The following is a 14657-nucleotide window of genomic DNA, read 5'->3' as shown; positions in this document are numbered from 1 at the left end:
CAACAGAAATCCAGTCAGGTTCTGTTAGAGTTGGCCAGTATGATGATATTAATAGCTATCATAATAATGACATGTTTTCCTAAACGTCATGAATATCATGTGTATTTATAGAACACCTCATTACTTCATTACTTTCTTTGTTTTTGTACAAATAAAGATATACAATGGAAATCTGATAAGATCAGAATCTAATTGGAAGCAAATAATGTTATTTATGTTGCAAATGTGACTTTATAAAAAGTCCTGAAAATTAATGAATAAATGAATCAAGTGTATTCAAAAGAGTTCATTCTGCTTTCGAGGGAGTAACTGTCTCTACTGTCCAGGCAAGGCTTTCAATGTTCACCACCCCACCTCTTCCCCAACTTCATCTCAGAAGTATGAGATGGAGCACCATCATTCCAGAGAACACAGTTCCACTGCTCCACAGCTTAATGCTGGGGGGCTTTATACCCCTGTAGTCCAAGTATGGCATTAAGCATGATGCTGATAGGTTTAATATAGGTTCAAAGGGACTAAACTAGTTGTGTGTGAATTTGCATATCTGGTTCAGCAATAGGTGTAGTTGCATTCATTAGAAGGGGTGTCCACAAACATTCAGACAGATTATGTATGTTCATTTAACCCACACACTGTAAGCACATAATAATTGACAAATAATGTCAATAGCCATTTTGTTTGCAAATTATTCTAAATAGGTCATTAAAAATTCCTGTTTGGTGCAACTTTAATTACAAAGGAAGCATAATTACTCCTGATTAACAGGATTTACAGCAGAGCTGTGATTAATTTGTTATGTAAAAAAGGGATAAGTATTTGTGTTAGTATTTTAGGGATGCACTGATACTAATTTTTACCTTTCGATATTGATACATGACCTTCAAGCATCTGAAGTTTCAGATGCTGTTGCCAAACCGATAATGACAGCAATTCTTTGTACCCTAATTACTTGAGAAGTGCCAATAAATCATGATACTCATACCATTCCACTTATATATCACTGCTGTCCAGTCTCTCCATTTTTGTCAGTTTGTAGTTTTCTCCACTGTTTGAACCCTGTAGCTGATCTGTACACTTCCATTCAGAGTTAGGAACACTTTTGCCTTCTCCTGTAATGTCACCATTTTGGGGATACATGTTTTTCATTGGACAGCGACAATGTATTTTATTTTGTAGAGGCTGTGTTCTCTGTCACAAACAAAATCGAATTAGCTTGAAAGAACGGCATTTACTGGATGAATCACTTCACATTTAAATGCTTTCAGAGCCTTGAAAGAATAAAAACTGACTGCAGGAAGCATCAGTACCAAAATATAATGGCAGTGAGCTGGAAATAACAGCTTCATTTCATTCACAGTAATTAAATAAGAATAAAATATAGTTCCACAAATCAGAAGAGAAAAGTGCTTCTGCAGCAACATTCAAGTACATTTCATGTATAAAGGTGCTATGCTGTAATGAATGGCTTTTGTTGTTTAAACTGTTTTTATTCAAGCAAGCTTTCAAACCTCCAAAATATGCTGTTCCATCTGGTTCTGCAGTCTGCACATATTGTTGCAGTCATATAACAGGCCTTTTTTTTTTAAATCAGTCACCCTTTAAAATACTGGTATTTTGCATCAGCCTACTAATTTAAAGCATGCTGCTCGTGTCAAAAATGTGTAATGGTATTGGTGTTTGCTTTTGCCAAAAATGACACTGTATTCAAGTACCAGTCTCTGTGCAACACATCTGTGTTTTTTTAAACATGCCACTGCTGGCTCATTTTGTGTTTATTCCAACAGATTCTCATTATTCTTATTCTCATCAGATGTCAGAGAAAAAATATATATTTTGATATTATACTATTACAGATTTGCCACATGACAAGGTTATGTGAAGTAGACCAATTAACATTAACAAGTACTTATAGTATTATTAGATATTAGATCACTGATTCTAAGCAAATCCACATACTTACAGATGGAATCTGTTTTTAATAATAACATGTATTATTACACATGTACTTCTGTCTGCATGATAGTAAACGTTTGAGCATGATGCACTTTGATGGGCATCTTAAGTGAAGTGCTTCACTTTAAAATTAGCTAAAGAAATAAATATTTAATAAGTGACCCCATCTCTATTTATTAGTTGTGCCTGTCAGGTTAGGTAGAATACAAATAATGAGAGCTAACCAGGCTTGTTTACTAAATCAGGCCCATAATGTATCCTTTCATGGTTGCACTGGTATTATATTGGCTGCTGGGATTTTTGAATGCTACAGGATTGCTAGGGCAGGCAAATGTGGCCGCAACTCTACATCACGAGGACTAAAATATGCCCATACGTCTTAAGAGAGAAAGAGAGGGAGAGAGAGAGAACAAGGGAGCTCAGAGGGTAGCTGATTCGATTTGCCTTGTGAGTAATGGGCTAAGAGTGTGTGCACGTTCTCGCTCGATACCACAGACCTCCGGCCATCGGAAATACAAGCCCTTCATCAATACGCCCACTGCCAGTTCATAACACACTGGCCTACAAACGGCAACGTGATCTTCATAGAGGATATACGAGTCAATTGGCCGGGACTAACAGCTCCAAAAGGGCAATGGAGACGGGAGGCTGTTTTTGCACTTGGCTAAAGGTCAATGGCAGAAGTGACTCCTCGATATGATGCTGCACTAGTTAATGGCGCTTGTCCGTAGGCCAGAAGTCATCTCGGCCTGTTAATAGCCTTGTGAAAAGCGTTATGTGAGATATGTAGAGAGGTATGGATGACCAGGCTCATAATCCATCATATTCAAAGCACATGGAGGTGGGGATTAATGACAGCAGGAAAAAGTTTTCCCTGTACCAAGTCCCTGTGTCAGTCAAGATACTGTTGTTGTTGAACTAAACCTTCTTGGAGAAGAAGTAAGGTCATTGTGAATGTTTTGTGTTAAAAAACTATTTTGTATTGGAAAGATGAGGGAAACATGGATCACAAACTGCATCAGACTGTATGTATGACATATTGTTACATATAAAAAATTACAAATGACAAATGGACAGTATAATTTTGCTTTGGGGTAGTCAGGGTGGCTTTTGTCCAATGCATTGTTCAATTGTTTGCTAGCTACATTAGTCTTAAATAAAACTTCAGGCAGTCTAAAGGTAGTCTTTCAATCCAGTGTTTTTCTCAGCTTGTGGCCAGAAATTGTCCAAGAAAAAAACAACCAATCACAGCCGGCTGTTTTGTGATGTAAATTCAAACCTCCCTGAACTGCCACAAGTAATTTACTAGTCCTGTCACTAGTCACCTGTAGTACTCGACGTAGCTGGCCTGGTCAGCAACGTTTGCCAAGTCCTGTCTGGCCTTGCTGATGTTTGGCAAGCCGTTGAGCTGGCGGATGATGTTGCCAGCCATCTGCTGTATGAAGCGCAAGGTCTGGACGTAGTCACGCTGAGGTGAGAAGATCTCGTCTAGCCGTGCCAGGTGCTCCTTCAGCTGCGTCTGCATGCTTGTCAGGGAGTTGGCCACCTGAGAAAGCCAGGAGAGCCATTAGAGCCATTAAAATCAGCAACAAGGTAGCTCAGTGAATGGCAAAGCTATATTGAGGACACAGGGTCAAGACAGTATAGGGGTGGGGGTTGTGCTTTTCAGAGAATATGGACATGAGACATTCGTATTTATCTAACATCTCAAAAGTCCTAATCTTGGATTCGTTTTGACTTTGTCATTTGCTAATGGATATACACAATGCAGAAATCAGCACTCTTGGAGGCACTCGATGAATATGGGCCAAAGCCCCAGAGAAATGACTGAGACAGAGAGGATCCATTTTGGACTGCTCAAGCTTTACATTGCATACTGTCTGCTTCTAGTGCAGCTCAGACTGGCCCAAATTCTGAACCAGAGCTTCTCAGTATAATTCAAGGGCCTATACCAGAGAGAACCACATTTAGTTTGCACAACTTTGACACTGATATGGTATGGTTAAATGACCAGGAATATAGTAATATTAGTCTATGCAGTCTGAACAGCCTGTTCTGAATTTAATTGAAATTTTCAATAAAGGTCTAATAATTTACACCTTAATGCAGAAAGGCATATTCCACATATATTATTTAGTAACTACAGGGACTTCTGTACAAGTTGCTGGGGCTGTTCTTTGGCAATAGAGCTTTGCAGTAACACTTACGGCCAACCGCCAGTCCAGAGGCTGTTTAAGGGGTTAAAGAGATTTTAAAATAAAATGTGAGATCCATTTCACAAGTGCTACTTGTAATCCAAACAAATATGGTGACTGTTAAGGGGATGGGGGATATCCACAACTTAAGCCAGTGTAGCCCATCCCATTTACACTTAAATTAAACAGTGTTTCGACCTAAAATACCTTTTGAATGAGCCACAGTACAGGGCATCCAGTCACAACAGATAGTAACAGCACAAAACAACCTCTATAATTAATGGGAATAAAAAACAGGTTGGGAATGCATACATCCACACAATACGACTTAAGTAGACTTACCAATACAAGAAAAACACAAGATAAGAGCCCTCCAAACGTACTCTAGTAAGAAACAGAACAGAACAGCTGTTCTGTGGGATGTTCTACGGAGGGAAAATCAATCGAGACTTGATATAGAATTAATATAAAGGACTTTCTTGAATAACAAAAGTACATTTTATCCAAACATGCATTTTATATGCAAGGTAAACATCTGTTTTTGTTCATCTTTGTGTGTTTGTCTGCAGTTTGTCAAAGGAAAAGGAGCATACGGGAGCTGTCGGATATGTCAGGCTTTTCATCTACAGTGAACGTTGATGGGGCTTTTAAAGCCAGGTAGAGTAAAGGCCTGACTGGGGGGAGGTAATAAACAAGTGTGAGGCACAATGCTCTTTTCATCAGAGTGCCTTAACTCAGCAAAACGCATGGAGCTTTTAAATAGCTTTTTAGAGGCCAAAGCTGTCCTTAGTAGAAAGGCCACGTGAATTGTATGTTGCATCTCGTAAACCAATATATTCTCACCTACCTAATCAGTCGTACTGAACTTTTACTTGCAGCAATAGCTTTCACTAAAGCCTATTCTAGATGTAATCAGTTTTTAATGATTCTTGTGGTACTGCCCAAGTCGTTTGTAACAGGGACTACTGTTTATGTATAGCTCTCCCTCTGCACTAGATAGGTAAGCCGCCCCCCGCAATAGGGCAGAAGCAATCTGGAGATGCAGTGCAAAGCCCATCTGTCCAGTTCCTCCACTTTGTCCCACAGGAAATTAGGATGCTTGTGGCCTGCCTACATTTACAACCCCCGGGATTCATCCAAGCTTAGCTTCAAACGAAGTCGTATATTTCAGTCTCCAAAGGAGCATTTCTGGTGCTTCTCAGGACTCCCAGAGACGGTTGCGCTGCTTGTAAAAATAAGTGTGTAAAAATAACATCATCTCGATGCTGTCTGAAATGTGACTGAAATAAAATTGGTTTTCACTGAATACGAAACAACTAATCACATTTATTACTTTAGAAATCAACTGCATGTTTACAGGTTCAGTCGTGCAAGCCAGTTTAGCCCTGTGAAAATGTGAAGATGTGCACCTGTGCTATGATTTCTCAAAGCACGTCTTTTACACACAACTAAACTGGATTTATTCAGCTGTTTTCCAGACTAGATTTGCATTAGGTCCACTTGATTTTGCAGCAATAAGAGATAGAGCGGGGTCTAGCACCTGGAGGGCTTTTGAAGATATCAATGCATGAGAATGTAGATTTAGATAACCCAGCAGAATGTAGGAGCACCCTTAAAGCAATAGTCTGGCCAAAAATCAATCTTACACTTACCTCCATAAGCAAATACATATCTGAGATTCTTACATTTGGCACTGGAGCTATGAAGCTAGTGCTGCTAACAAGTACTAGAAGCTTGCATATGTTGTTTCTAGCACTGTATGATACTCTGTTATCAATAAGAAAATATTAGTTCAAAAAAATCAATGCATTCATTTCACGATAATCTGATGATAGCTGATGTTAGCAGATTTTAGCTTTGCACCATCCTTTTGTCCATTTTTTTTGGTTAATAGTCAGTCAGTCAGTGACGGAAACGACATAAGCAAGTCTGTTTGAGAGTAAACAATGTTTTTTGGGCATAAAATGTAAACACCAATTCAGACATTGGAATTGAAATATAAAAACAATAGTATCCTACAAAAATAAACCATAAATAACATAAAAACACTGTTTTTATACAAAGTCGACCAACTGACTCATTAATGTGCCCTCCTCGCCAAAATGTTCCCGCAGAAGAGCTTTAAAACCCCGTCCATTTTAATTCACTATTCCAAACTTTCATACTGGAGTTGTGCTGTCTTTGGGGAAAAACAGCTACTCCCTGACAGACTTACAACATATTTTCTATAGTAAGGCACTGCAAAATCCAACACGGCTTGTGAGGTCAGTCGCAGTGTGCATGACAGCTCCGAGCCAACCCTTGACGCCTGTTGTTTAAAACAGATGCAACACACGTACAGTTTCTGTTTGTCTTACGTTGTAACACAAGCTACAAATGTCTGTGTATCGCTTATGTTCCACAGTGTTATTGTGTGTGTGTGTATTTGTGTGTGTTGGTGTGGGGGGGTGTTGCATATTTTTCTGACTTTTTTCAAGAGGTGATATGTATGCTCATTAGCATCACTTATGCACATACTGGTAATGAATAAATAAATAAATACAACAAATAAATGAATGAAAGAATGAATGAAAAAATGAATACAAAAAGTAACCACTTTTGTGGTTTCGCACCACCATAGTGGACTAGGGCAAAAACATGGTTTGTGTAAATTTCAGAGGCGTCACTATTAATCAAGTATTAATCTTCCTTTTTTGTTTTTTTTTTACTTTTTGACATAATGTATAAGCTGGAAGCTTTCTTAAAAAACAGACCCACAGAAATGCTCCAAAAGATATGAAGGTTTTTTCCTCCTCTTGTGAAGTTGCTACTTTGCAGATACAAGGCTTCTGTGCGAGAAAGATGATATGCAAGATTTGCATTTGAATGAAGACACAGTGTTTGAAATTCACGGTAGGTCACTTCCATGTATCAAACTCTCATTATTCAACTATGCCAAGATAAATACAGTCCCATTCTAGTGCACTTTAAAAAGGTACAGTAATAACAAGAGCCCCATGCTACAGGATAAAGAGAAAGATGGGAAATAATGATGTAGAAATTAATAATGGCATAATACTTATATAATAATGTTTTTGATCCATAAAGCCACAGAAAAAGCACAGGGAAAAATAAAATACAAAAAATAGGATATTGGCTCCTTAATTGTCACTATTAACGTGTGGTTTGCATAATGCTAACAGGTGACCCAAAGCTACTTTAGTTGTTAGCTATATTAGCCTGCATCCAGTACAAGCATAACGATACCAAATATGTCTTGCCTCATGAACTATATTCTAACTTCACAGAGTTAAGGGGAAGGTTTTATTAATTAGGGTTTTTGGAAGAACTCTCACTTTAAACAGCATGGAGGTGGCCAGGGATTGCTGAGTGATGTGGGCCATGTTTAAAAAGGTTGAGTAAAGACGGACGACAGGTTGCCGGAGAGATTGGTAAGGGGAGTGAGGCTCTGATAGCCAGACAGTCCAGCCATTCCTCTGCTGCACTCCAGCAAGCCAGCGAGCAGATCCACACCAGGACGCGAGAGTGCCAGCTCGATGCTTTAAAATGCCACAAGCCCGGAATTACAAAGGAAATGGGTTGTGGAGTCTGAAGCTTGATAACACAGCGCAGCCATTCAATCGGCAGTGGGAGAGGACGGGCGCTCCGGAGATAGCTATCAGCTTATCACACAATGCAGACAGCTGCAGAGAAAACAGAGGCTGAAAAAAGAAAAGATCTACTGGCTCTGTCTAGAGGCAGTTGTTTTTCTAAAGGACTTCATCCTAAAATCTTTTTCCCCTTCATATTCACCTAGGTCTTCTGGCCCTCATTCAACAAATGTTGTGAACCTGCTTTCAAAATAAGAAGGCATTTACCTTGCGTACTACATAAAGACACGGGAGGTGTGTCCAGGTTTTCCATGATTTTTTGAGCAAGGGCATAGAAGAACCACACTGTAAAAAGGAAACTTGTGAAAACCTAAAATTTTAAGGAAACACGATGCACTAAGAATCTTTTCATTTTCTCACCAACTGCATTGGTGGCATTCTTTAGAAGATTTATCTGTTTAGTCAACTTATATTTGTTTGTTCAAACGATACTGATTATTTCGTTCAGGCTATTTAAAACGTCATTATAAGATAAGAACATTCCAATTCACCTATCTTTCAAAAATTTGTCAGTCTTATCAGCAATAATGCAAAAGTGAACACAGTATTACACGGCCAGCACTGTCACACTGAGGAATTCAGAAAACACTAACCTTTTCTTACAGCCTCCAACACTGAGGCAGGCAGTCAACCACTGCATAAAACACAGCTGCACACCTAAGACAAAGTAGACTGTGGGGAACGACTGCACATTGACGGTGAGCGAAGGGGTGCAGAGACATGTCCAATCTGCAAATAAATGATGTCAGGAGCCAAAGGGAAATTTTCAAGAACTGCACGCTGTGTGGTGTGCAAGATTGAAAAGTCCTGTAGTGTTTGCTGTATGCCTTAGTCCACCATGTGCAAATGCTTAATCAACCCATCACGTTGTGTAACACAGAGAATCTTGTTGGCACAATATCAAGGTGAAATCTTGCTTGTCCATGCATGGTAATTCAGATTTCCTTGTCTCAGTGGTTCAAAATCCTAAATCAGGCTAGTGAAATGTAGTTGTTTGCTTTGTTATTGGAGATGGTTGAGTGTGAAAAATCTTTGAAAGGTTCTAAATGTTTGAAATCCAATACCAATTTTTACAACAAATATTTACCAGTATTCACTGGTTCTTGACACTCACACATCTCTATTGCAAGTACAGTTCTTATGGTTCTTTAATGGGATCATCCAACTCTTGGCATTTGAATAAACATAATGAAGTGCCTAAAAAACAACTAAAAACTATAAACTATAAAAAAACAACTTTTATAACTAAAAGCTATAATGGTCCACCATTAGGAAAGCTTTGGAAACAGCCACATGCAGAAATACAAACCCTGGGTATTAAACGAATGCGATTTTTATTGGTCAATTTGACTTTTTTACTGAGCAAATAAACACAGTTTGCACAGTGCAGTACATGGATGAACTTTCCTTTTAAAAATGAAAGTGAAGACACAGGCTTCTCATACAACATAGGCTTCTTTGGGAGGGTGTCCGTGTAATCATTCTACTGAATGTAACTGGCTGCCCTACAAATATAGTGGCACAAATCTTCCTTTGTTCTTGTTTTTCTTGTTTTCTGATGAAACTTGCTCGAGTTCTTCAGAATTTCTATTGTAGTTTCAGTCAAGTATATCTATGAGAAGTCATCTGAGACCTGTGAAACTTTTTAGCAGATGAATGAGTGGAAAAGGAAACCTCTGGAAACTGCAAAAGGCCTAAAGCAGTGTGTGTGAACACAATAAAATGTAATAGACACTACTGGCATGCAACTGTTATGCAACATGCACTGTTTAGGTGTTCTATGTGTACAGCTATGTACCTGTCTATGTGTGCAACTATCCATCCATCCATCCATCCAACCTCCTACTACATATTAACGATCCCTGCTGATGATCAGAGATAGATACAGATCTTTTAATCCCCATTAAGGCAGATGGGTATTTAATCCCAGCCTTCTCACTGTGATTAATGCCTTCTTCTGAGCCTACACACATATACACACACATACACACACTTGTCTCTATTACTCTACTTCCACTCTTCTCTGAAAACTTTCAACGGGGTCCCTTGTTGTTTTCAGTGGGTGTGTGTATTTTTACCCCTCAGGCAACAGTGGCTGTGTGTGACAACTTACAAAAAAATGCAAGGGAGAGATATGAAACACATAATGGAACACAAACTCTTACCAGGCTATCGATACCACCCAGAGTGTGATTGGCGTTGTAAAGTGAATAGGTCAGCTGGTAGACCCCATCATTGGTCTCGCTGTTTCCATAGAAACCAACTCCCACAGCAGAACTGAGAGGGAAAAGGGCAAAGGACATTTTCACCATAAATGCTTCTTCAGGTTGGTCACATGCTCTTTAATACAATTTTACAAGCACAATCAAATACAGAGAACTGGAACAAAGCAGCATGCTTTGCAGAATCCGTACAAGGTCCTAAGAATTCTATGTGAAGTCAAGGTGACTAAAAAAGGAGAATAAACGGAAACCAATATGCAGAAAAAAACTTAAATTTGCTTGATTTAAATGTGTACAATGCATGTTTTTCTGCTGACTTTACTTAAGTAAGCAATAATTATGCTAAAGTAACATATTTTTTATTCATGAGAAAATGATGGACATTTTAGAGGTTAGGCAATATTCATAAAGCACAATATTCATGAAGCACATTTTAACACCCATATGAATAGTGCAGTAATGAAAGTGGGTCCACATATTCTGAAGCACATTTCCATTAATATAACTTGTCACTGTGAATAAGAAATGAGAGCAAAGTAAAACTTCAGAGTCTGAATAAGTCAGCCTAATTAGAGTACAGTATTGTATTGTGTGCCATAAACCCACAGCCTGTCCTTTCTGCCTCTCCTCTACCCATTGATAGGTCTCATTAGGCTTCCTCATTAGAGCCATATGCTCCTCGCATTGTAGTTCACACTGTAGTGCAAGGACCTGTCAGAACGTCCTTCAGCAGCCAGGAACCTATCTACCAACCCATCCATCCCCTTGTGATTTGAATGGATGTATGAGATCTTGTCTCGGTGTGTGCTCATCTGTCTTTGATGCCTTTCTCCACAATTCCATATCTTTTTTAGAAGGCAGATGCTATCTCTCTCAGAAGCTGTGAAAAAAAACAAAAAAAACAGAAAGCAACAAGAAGGTGTGCAGTAGATTAACCCCTCCTGCTACTGGTTAAGCTCTGCGAGTTGGCTGGGGTGGTTTAAAGACTTTGTGGGTAAATAAATTTTAAGACAGATATCCAGAACAGAGGAATAGAATAAAATAGTTTTGTGTTTCCTGTAGAAAGTGTACAATGTGATCATGACTGTTTCAATATGAGGGGATCTGGGTGCTCTCTTGTGCTGTGGGGGGGGGGGGGGGGAAGCAGGTCTGACCTAATGAGAGTAGTTTCTTTTAGGACGACAATGCCCTTATCTACGGCACGAGGGATCGCTGAATGGTTAATTGAACATTGATGGGAGATTCTGCATTGTGTGAAAGTTTCACAATAAACGGACCGCTAGAAATGACAGATTTCTCTAAATTAGCTTACATTAAAAGTACACCCGCAGAAAAATGGAGCAGGTCCTGCCTAGGTTGTGTTGTTGTTCTCGAGGTACAAACAGTATGCTATAAATGTACTATCAAAGGCACTAACACGGTCCAACAAGGTACAAAAGTACCATTGAGGGGACCCCCCAGTAGCAATTGGGTTACTTTTTAATAGAGATTAACTGAGAGTATTGAGGTTAACTGTTAAACTAAGTTTGATTCTGCCCAATGCCATGGTCAGCAGTCCAAGACATAGTTTGAAGTTTCAGCATGACAGCCTACTTTTAGATGCTTATCTCATTTGGCCTCAACATTTTCATAATGTTACAGACACATTAATTAAAAATGTTAATGTTGAGAGAATGTCGGTCACTTCCTTTCACACACACCACTGTACATTTAACATGTACATACATCTATTACACTTTGGTTTCATTGTATTTTTTAGTTATTAACATTTTTGGGATTAGTACATTAAGTCATTTAATTTAAAATGTTTTGTTACAATTTCATAATAATCATTTCAAAATATATACCATCTGGTTGCTCTATGCAGTATTTTACATCACATTTTTCATTGTCAAACTGTTTTAGTATTTTATGAAAAACAACTTTTTGTGATTTGTTTCATGCAGAAATGGTGTTCCTATAAATTCCTATAAATGTAATTTATGGTTAATGAATATTGGATCAATATATCATTTATCAGTCTGCTTGTGTACAGATAAACGCCATCACCGCCCCCAAAAAACAAAAAAACAAACAAAAAACACATACGGGTCAAACCTATTTATCCTGTTTTGCTCTGACAGGGACTATATATAGAGATCAGGAGAGCACGTAATAGATAAACTGTTGTCAGATTTCACACTGTTAAGAACAAAAGCAGTCTAAAATCACTCACAATGTAAACAAAGGAAATCCATGAGAGGACAATGGGGATGGAACAGATGGGCCAAGCAGCCCTGCTGTTACAACTCCCAGAGTGGATGTGAGAGGTTTTTTTTTGACTGTTACACATCCTCTCACATGGTGTGTGTGTGTGTGTGTGTGTGCAGGCATGTGTGAGTAAAAGCGGACCATCCTGTCTGTGGAACCTCCTAATCATGATAAATGCCAGGTCCTCTTCCTCCGTCATTGCTACAACTCTCTCAGGCCAGCAGAGCTTCAGCTCTCACTGGGGGCTCTCCACGCTTGCTGCTTCTCCCCCAGCTAGGAGTGAAAGCTGAGCTTTCATTACATTACATCTCATTTAAAGCCTGCACGTTTCCATTCATTTCCCCCGACTAATCAAATCAGGCGTAAATGAAAATTTATAGACTGAGGTCAGGCTGATGTGTGAGTAATGTGCTTGGACCTTCAGAACAAGAGCGAGAAGAAGGTAATCAGTGAAGGGGTAAAGATTCCAGTACATGTAAATGGTCTCAAAATTTATTCCATGACAACTAACTAACTAGTGGGTTAGGCATCCGTGGGTCGGGCCTTATTGGTATGAATCGGATCTCTGCAGAAGATGGTGAATCGGATATAGAAGGGGAAAAACAGAATGAATCTGATCTAATCTCGGAACAAATCTAGCATTAAAACAGCACGCACTCACGCTGTGTGATGTCATGTTGTTAATTATTCAATTATTGATTATGTTCACATGACACAGAACTCCTCAGTCTATGGACCCCCTTTCACCGTAGCTATGCATCCTGATTGAGGGCATTATTACTGTAAGACGTAACAGTGGCAGTAGAACTGTATTCCACACCGTTATGGGTAGACTCTGATTAAATGAATCCTGGGTCCACAAATGTCCAGAACCACTTCTAGTTGATTTTAGTCGATTAAGTAGATTAGTTGTTGAACATCGAATCAGTATTTGGATTCGAATCATGTTTAGGTCAGGCTACTGGATGTTTTACTTTACCTTACTGAATCATCCGTTCCTACAGATCATTTTGCCTGATCTGGCTGCCATGTGGATTCAAAAGCTGAGTAGAAGATCTGCTAGTGACCATTAGCAACAGGCAGGTCAGGCAGAATCAAGGAGAACAAACAGTCAAGTAAACTTAGTACATTTGGATGCAGCCATAGACCCTCACAAAGGAGTCGAGTTTATTGTGAATCTTGAAGTCATGTCTGGCGTACAGTGTGTTTAAAACACAAGTAAGCTGCAAGTTGTTTTCTACCAGTCAAAAACCATTTTTTATCTGCTGCTAGTTCAGATTCATATTCTCCAGCCTACGGCTCACGCACCTGTTTTAGACACTGCGAGCCACAGCTATATGCATTAGAGTGAATGAGCTGTGATCCTTCACTCCATCTCGCTGTAAGAGCCTTATCGGCTGCTACTTCGCTAAATATCTGGATGGCATTTGAACTAATTAACGTGAGAGCAGCTCAGGATAAGAGTATTTGCTTGCAGTCTGGATGTGGCTAAATGTCTCAGCACTAACAACATAGGCCCTCGTGCTAATCTGCCGCTCCAGCTGCTGCTACTGTTGCTGGAAGGCAGTTTGAGGCACGAAAACTGCAGAAAGTCTTCACTGCGGCTGGGCCTCCAGCCATCAGTACACACCACCTCTAATAAGCTCAGTTACATCATCAAAACTCTGAGCACCGCAACAGACCGCACCCTGGACTTTTATGTAAGAAAGGATTTCTTGTATTTAAAACAAATTGCTGTAGAATATATTCATGTATATACAAAACACCAGCCAATTATAGCACCAGTGAGAATCGCTGTAAAAAATCTGCACTTCCAGCACTTTTCTCTACTTATTTCAAAGACTTAAAATAGAATTATAGCATGCCTGTAGTATTTTCAGCAATAATTGTGAATATATACAGGTAGCTGATTAGGACATCACATTCTCCAATGCCAAGACTCCAAAAAAGTGCAGAAATTTGGCTATTAAACAGTTAAGGAGGTCTGACATCTTCCAGCTTTAAAAGTGCTCCAAAATAATACGATAAAATTAAAGACTATCAGTTGAATAACTGAATAAAGATCACTTATCTACAAGAGAAAAGACATTAACATAAGAAATAATCATATTATTAGGAAATATCAGGTCGTACTATCTTTAATACACAATAATAAGTCTGAAATTTAACTTAATGGACAGGGCTCAGCATTGACAGGGCAGTTTGTATGCAGTTCTAATAAAAATAATAATAATTTTACGTTCCACCTTAAATGGTGCAGTAGCTTCATTCTGGCGCAAGTACATGTCTTATGCTGCAGCACCATTTAAGGTGGAATGGAAATTCATATAAGAAGCCAACATCTGTGTACGTGTGGTGTATTTGTGCTGTGCTACTCAACTCCAACT

The 14657-nt window shown here is 39.1% G+C and overlaps 1 protein-coding gene across 2 annotated transcripts in view; it reads right to left on the bottom strand.

Annotated features, from left to right (window-relative positions):
• The window catches only part of ttyh2l (tweety homolog 2, like), a 53809-nt gene that overhangs the window by 23352 nt on the left and 15800 nt on the right, over positions 1-14657 (bottom strand). For both annotated transcript variants that reach the window (XR_011980687.1, XM_072693579.1), the window contains exons 3-4: positions 9964-10075; positions 3279-3499 (exon numbers count right to left, since the gene is read on the bottom strand). Coding sequence is in view for 1 of the 2 variants with exons in the window: in XM_072693579.1 (XP_072549680.1) it covers positions 3279-3499; positions 9964-10075 (333 nt within the window). In the remaining variant the exon portion in view is untranslated. The remainder of the gene's footprint in view (positions 1-3278; positions 3500-9963; positions 10076-14657) is intronic.

This window comes from Salminus brasiliensis, chromosome 12, assembly GCF_030463535.1.
Source record: "Salminus brasiliensis chromosome 12, fSalBra1.hap2, whole genome shotgun sequence".
Classification (NCBI taxonomy): Eukaryota; Metazoa; Chordata; class Actinopteri; order Characiformes; family Bryconidae; genus Salminus; species Salminus brasiliensis.
This window is presented reverse-complemented; position numbering and strand designations above follow the sequence as displayed.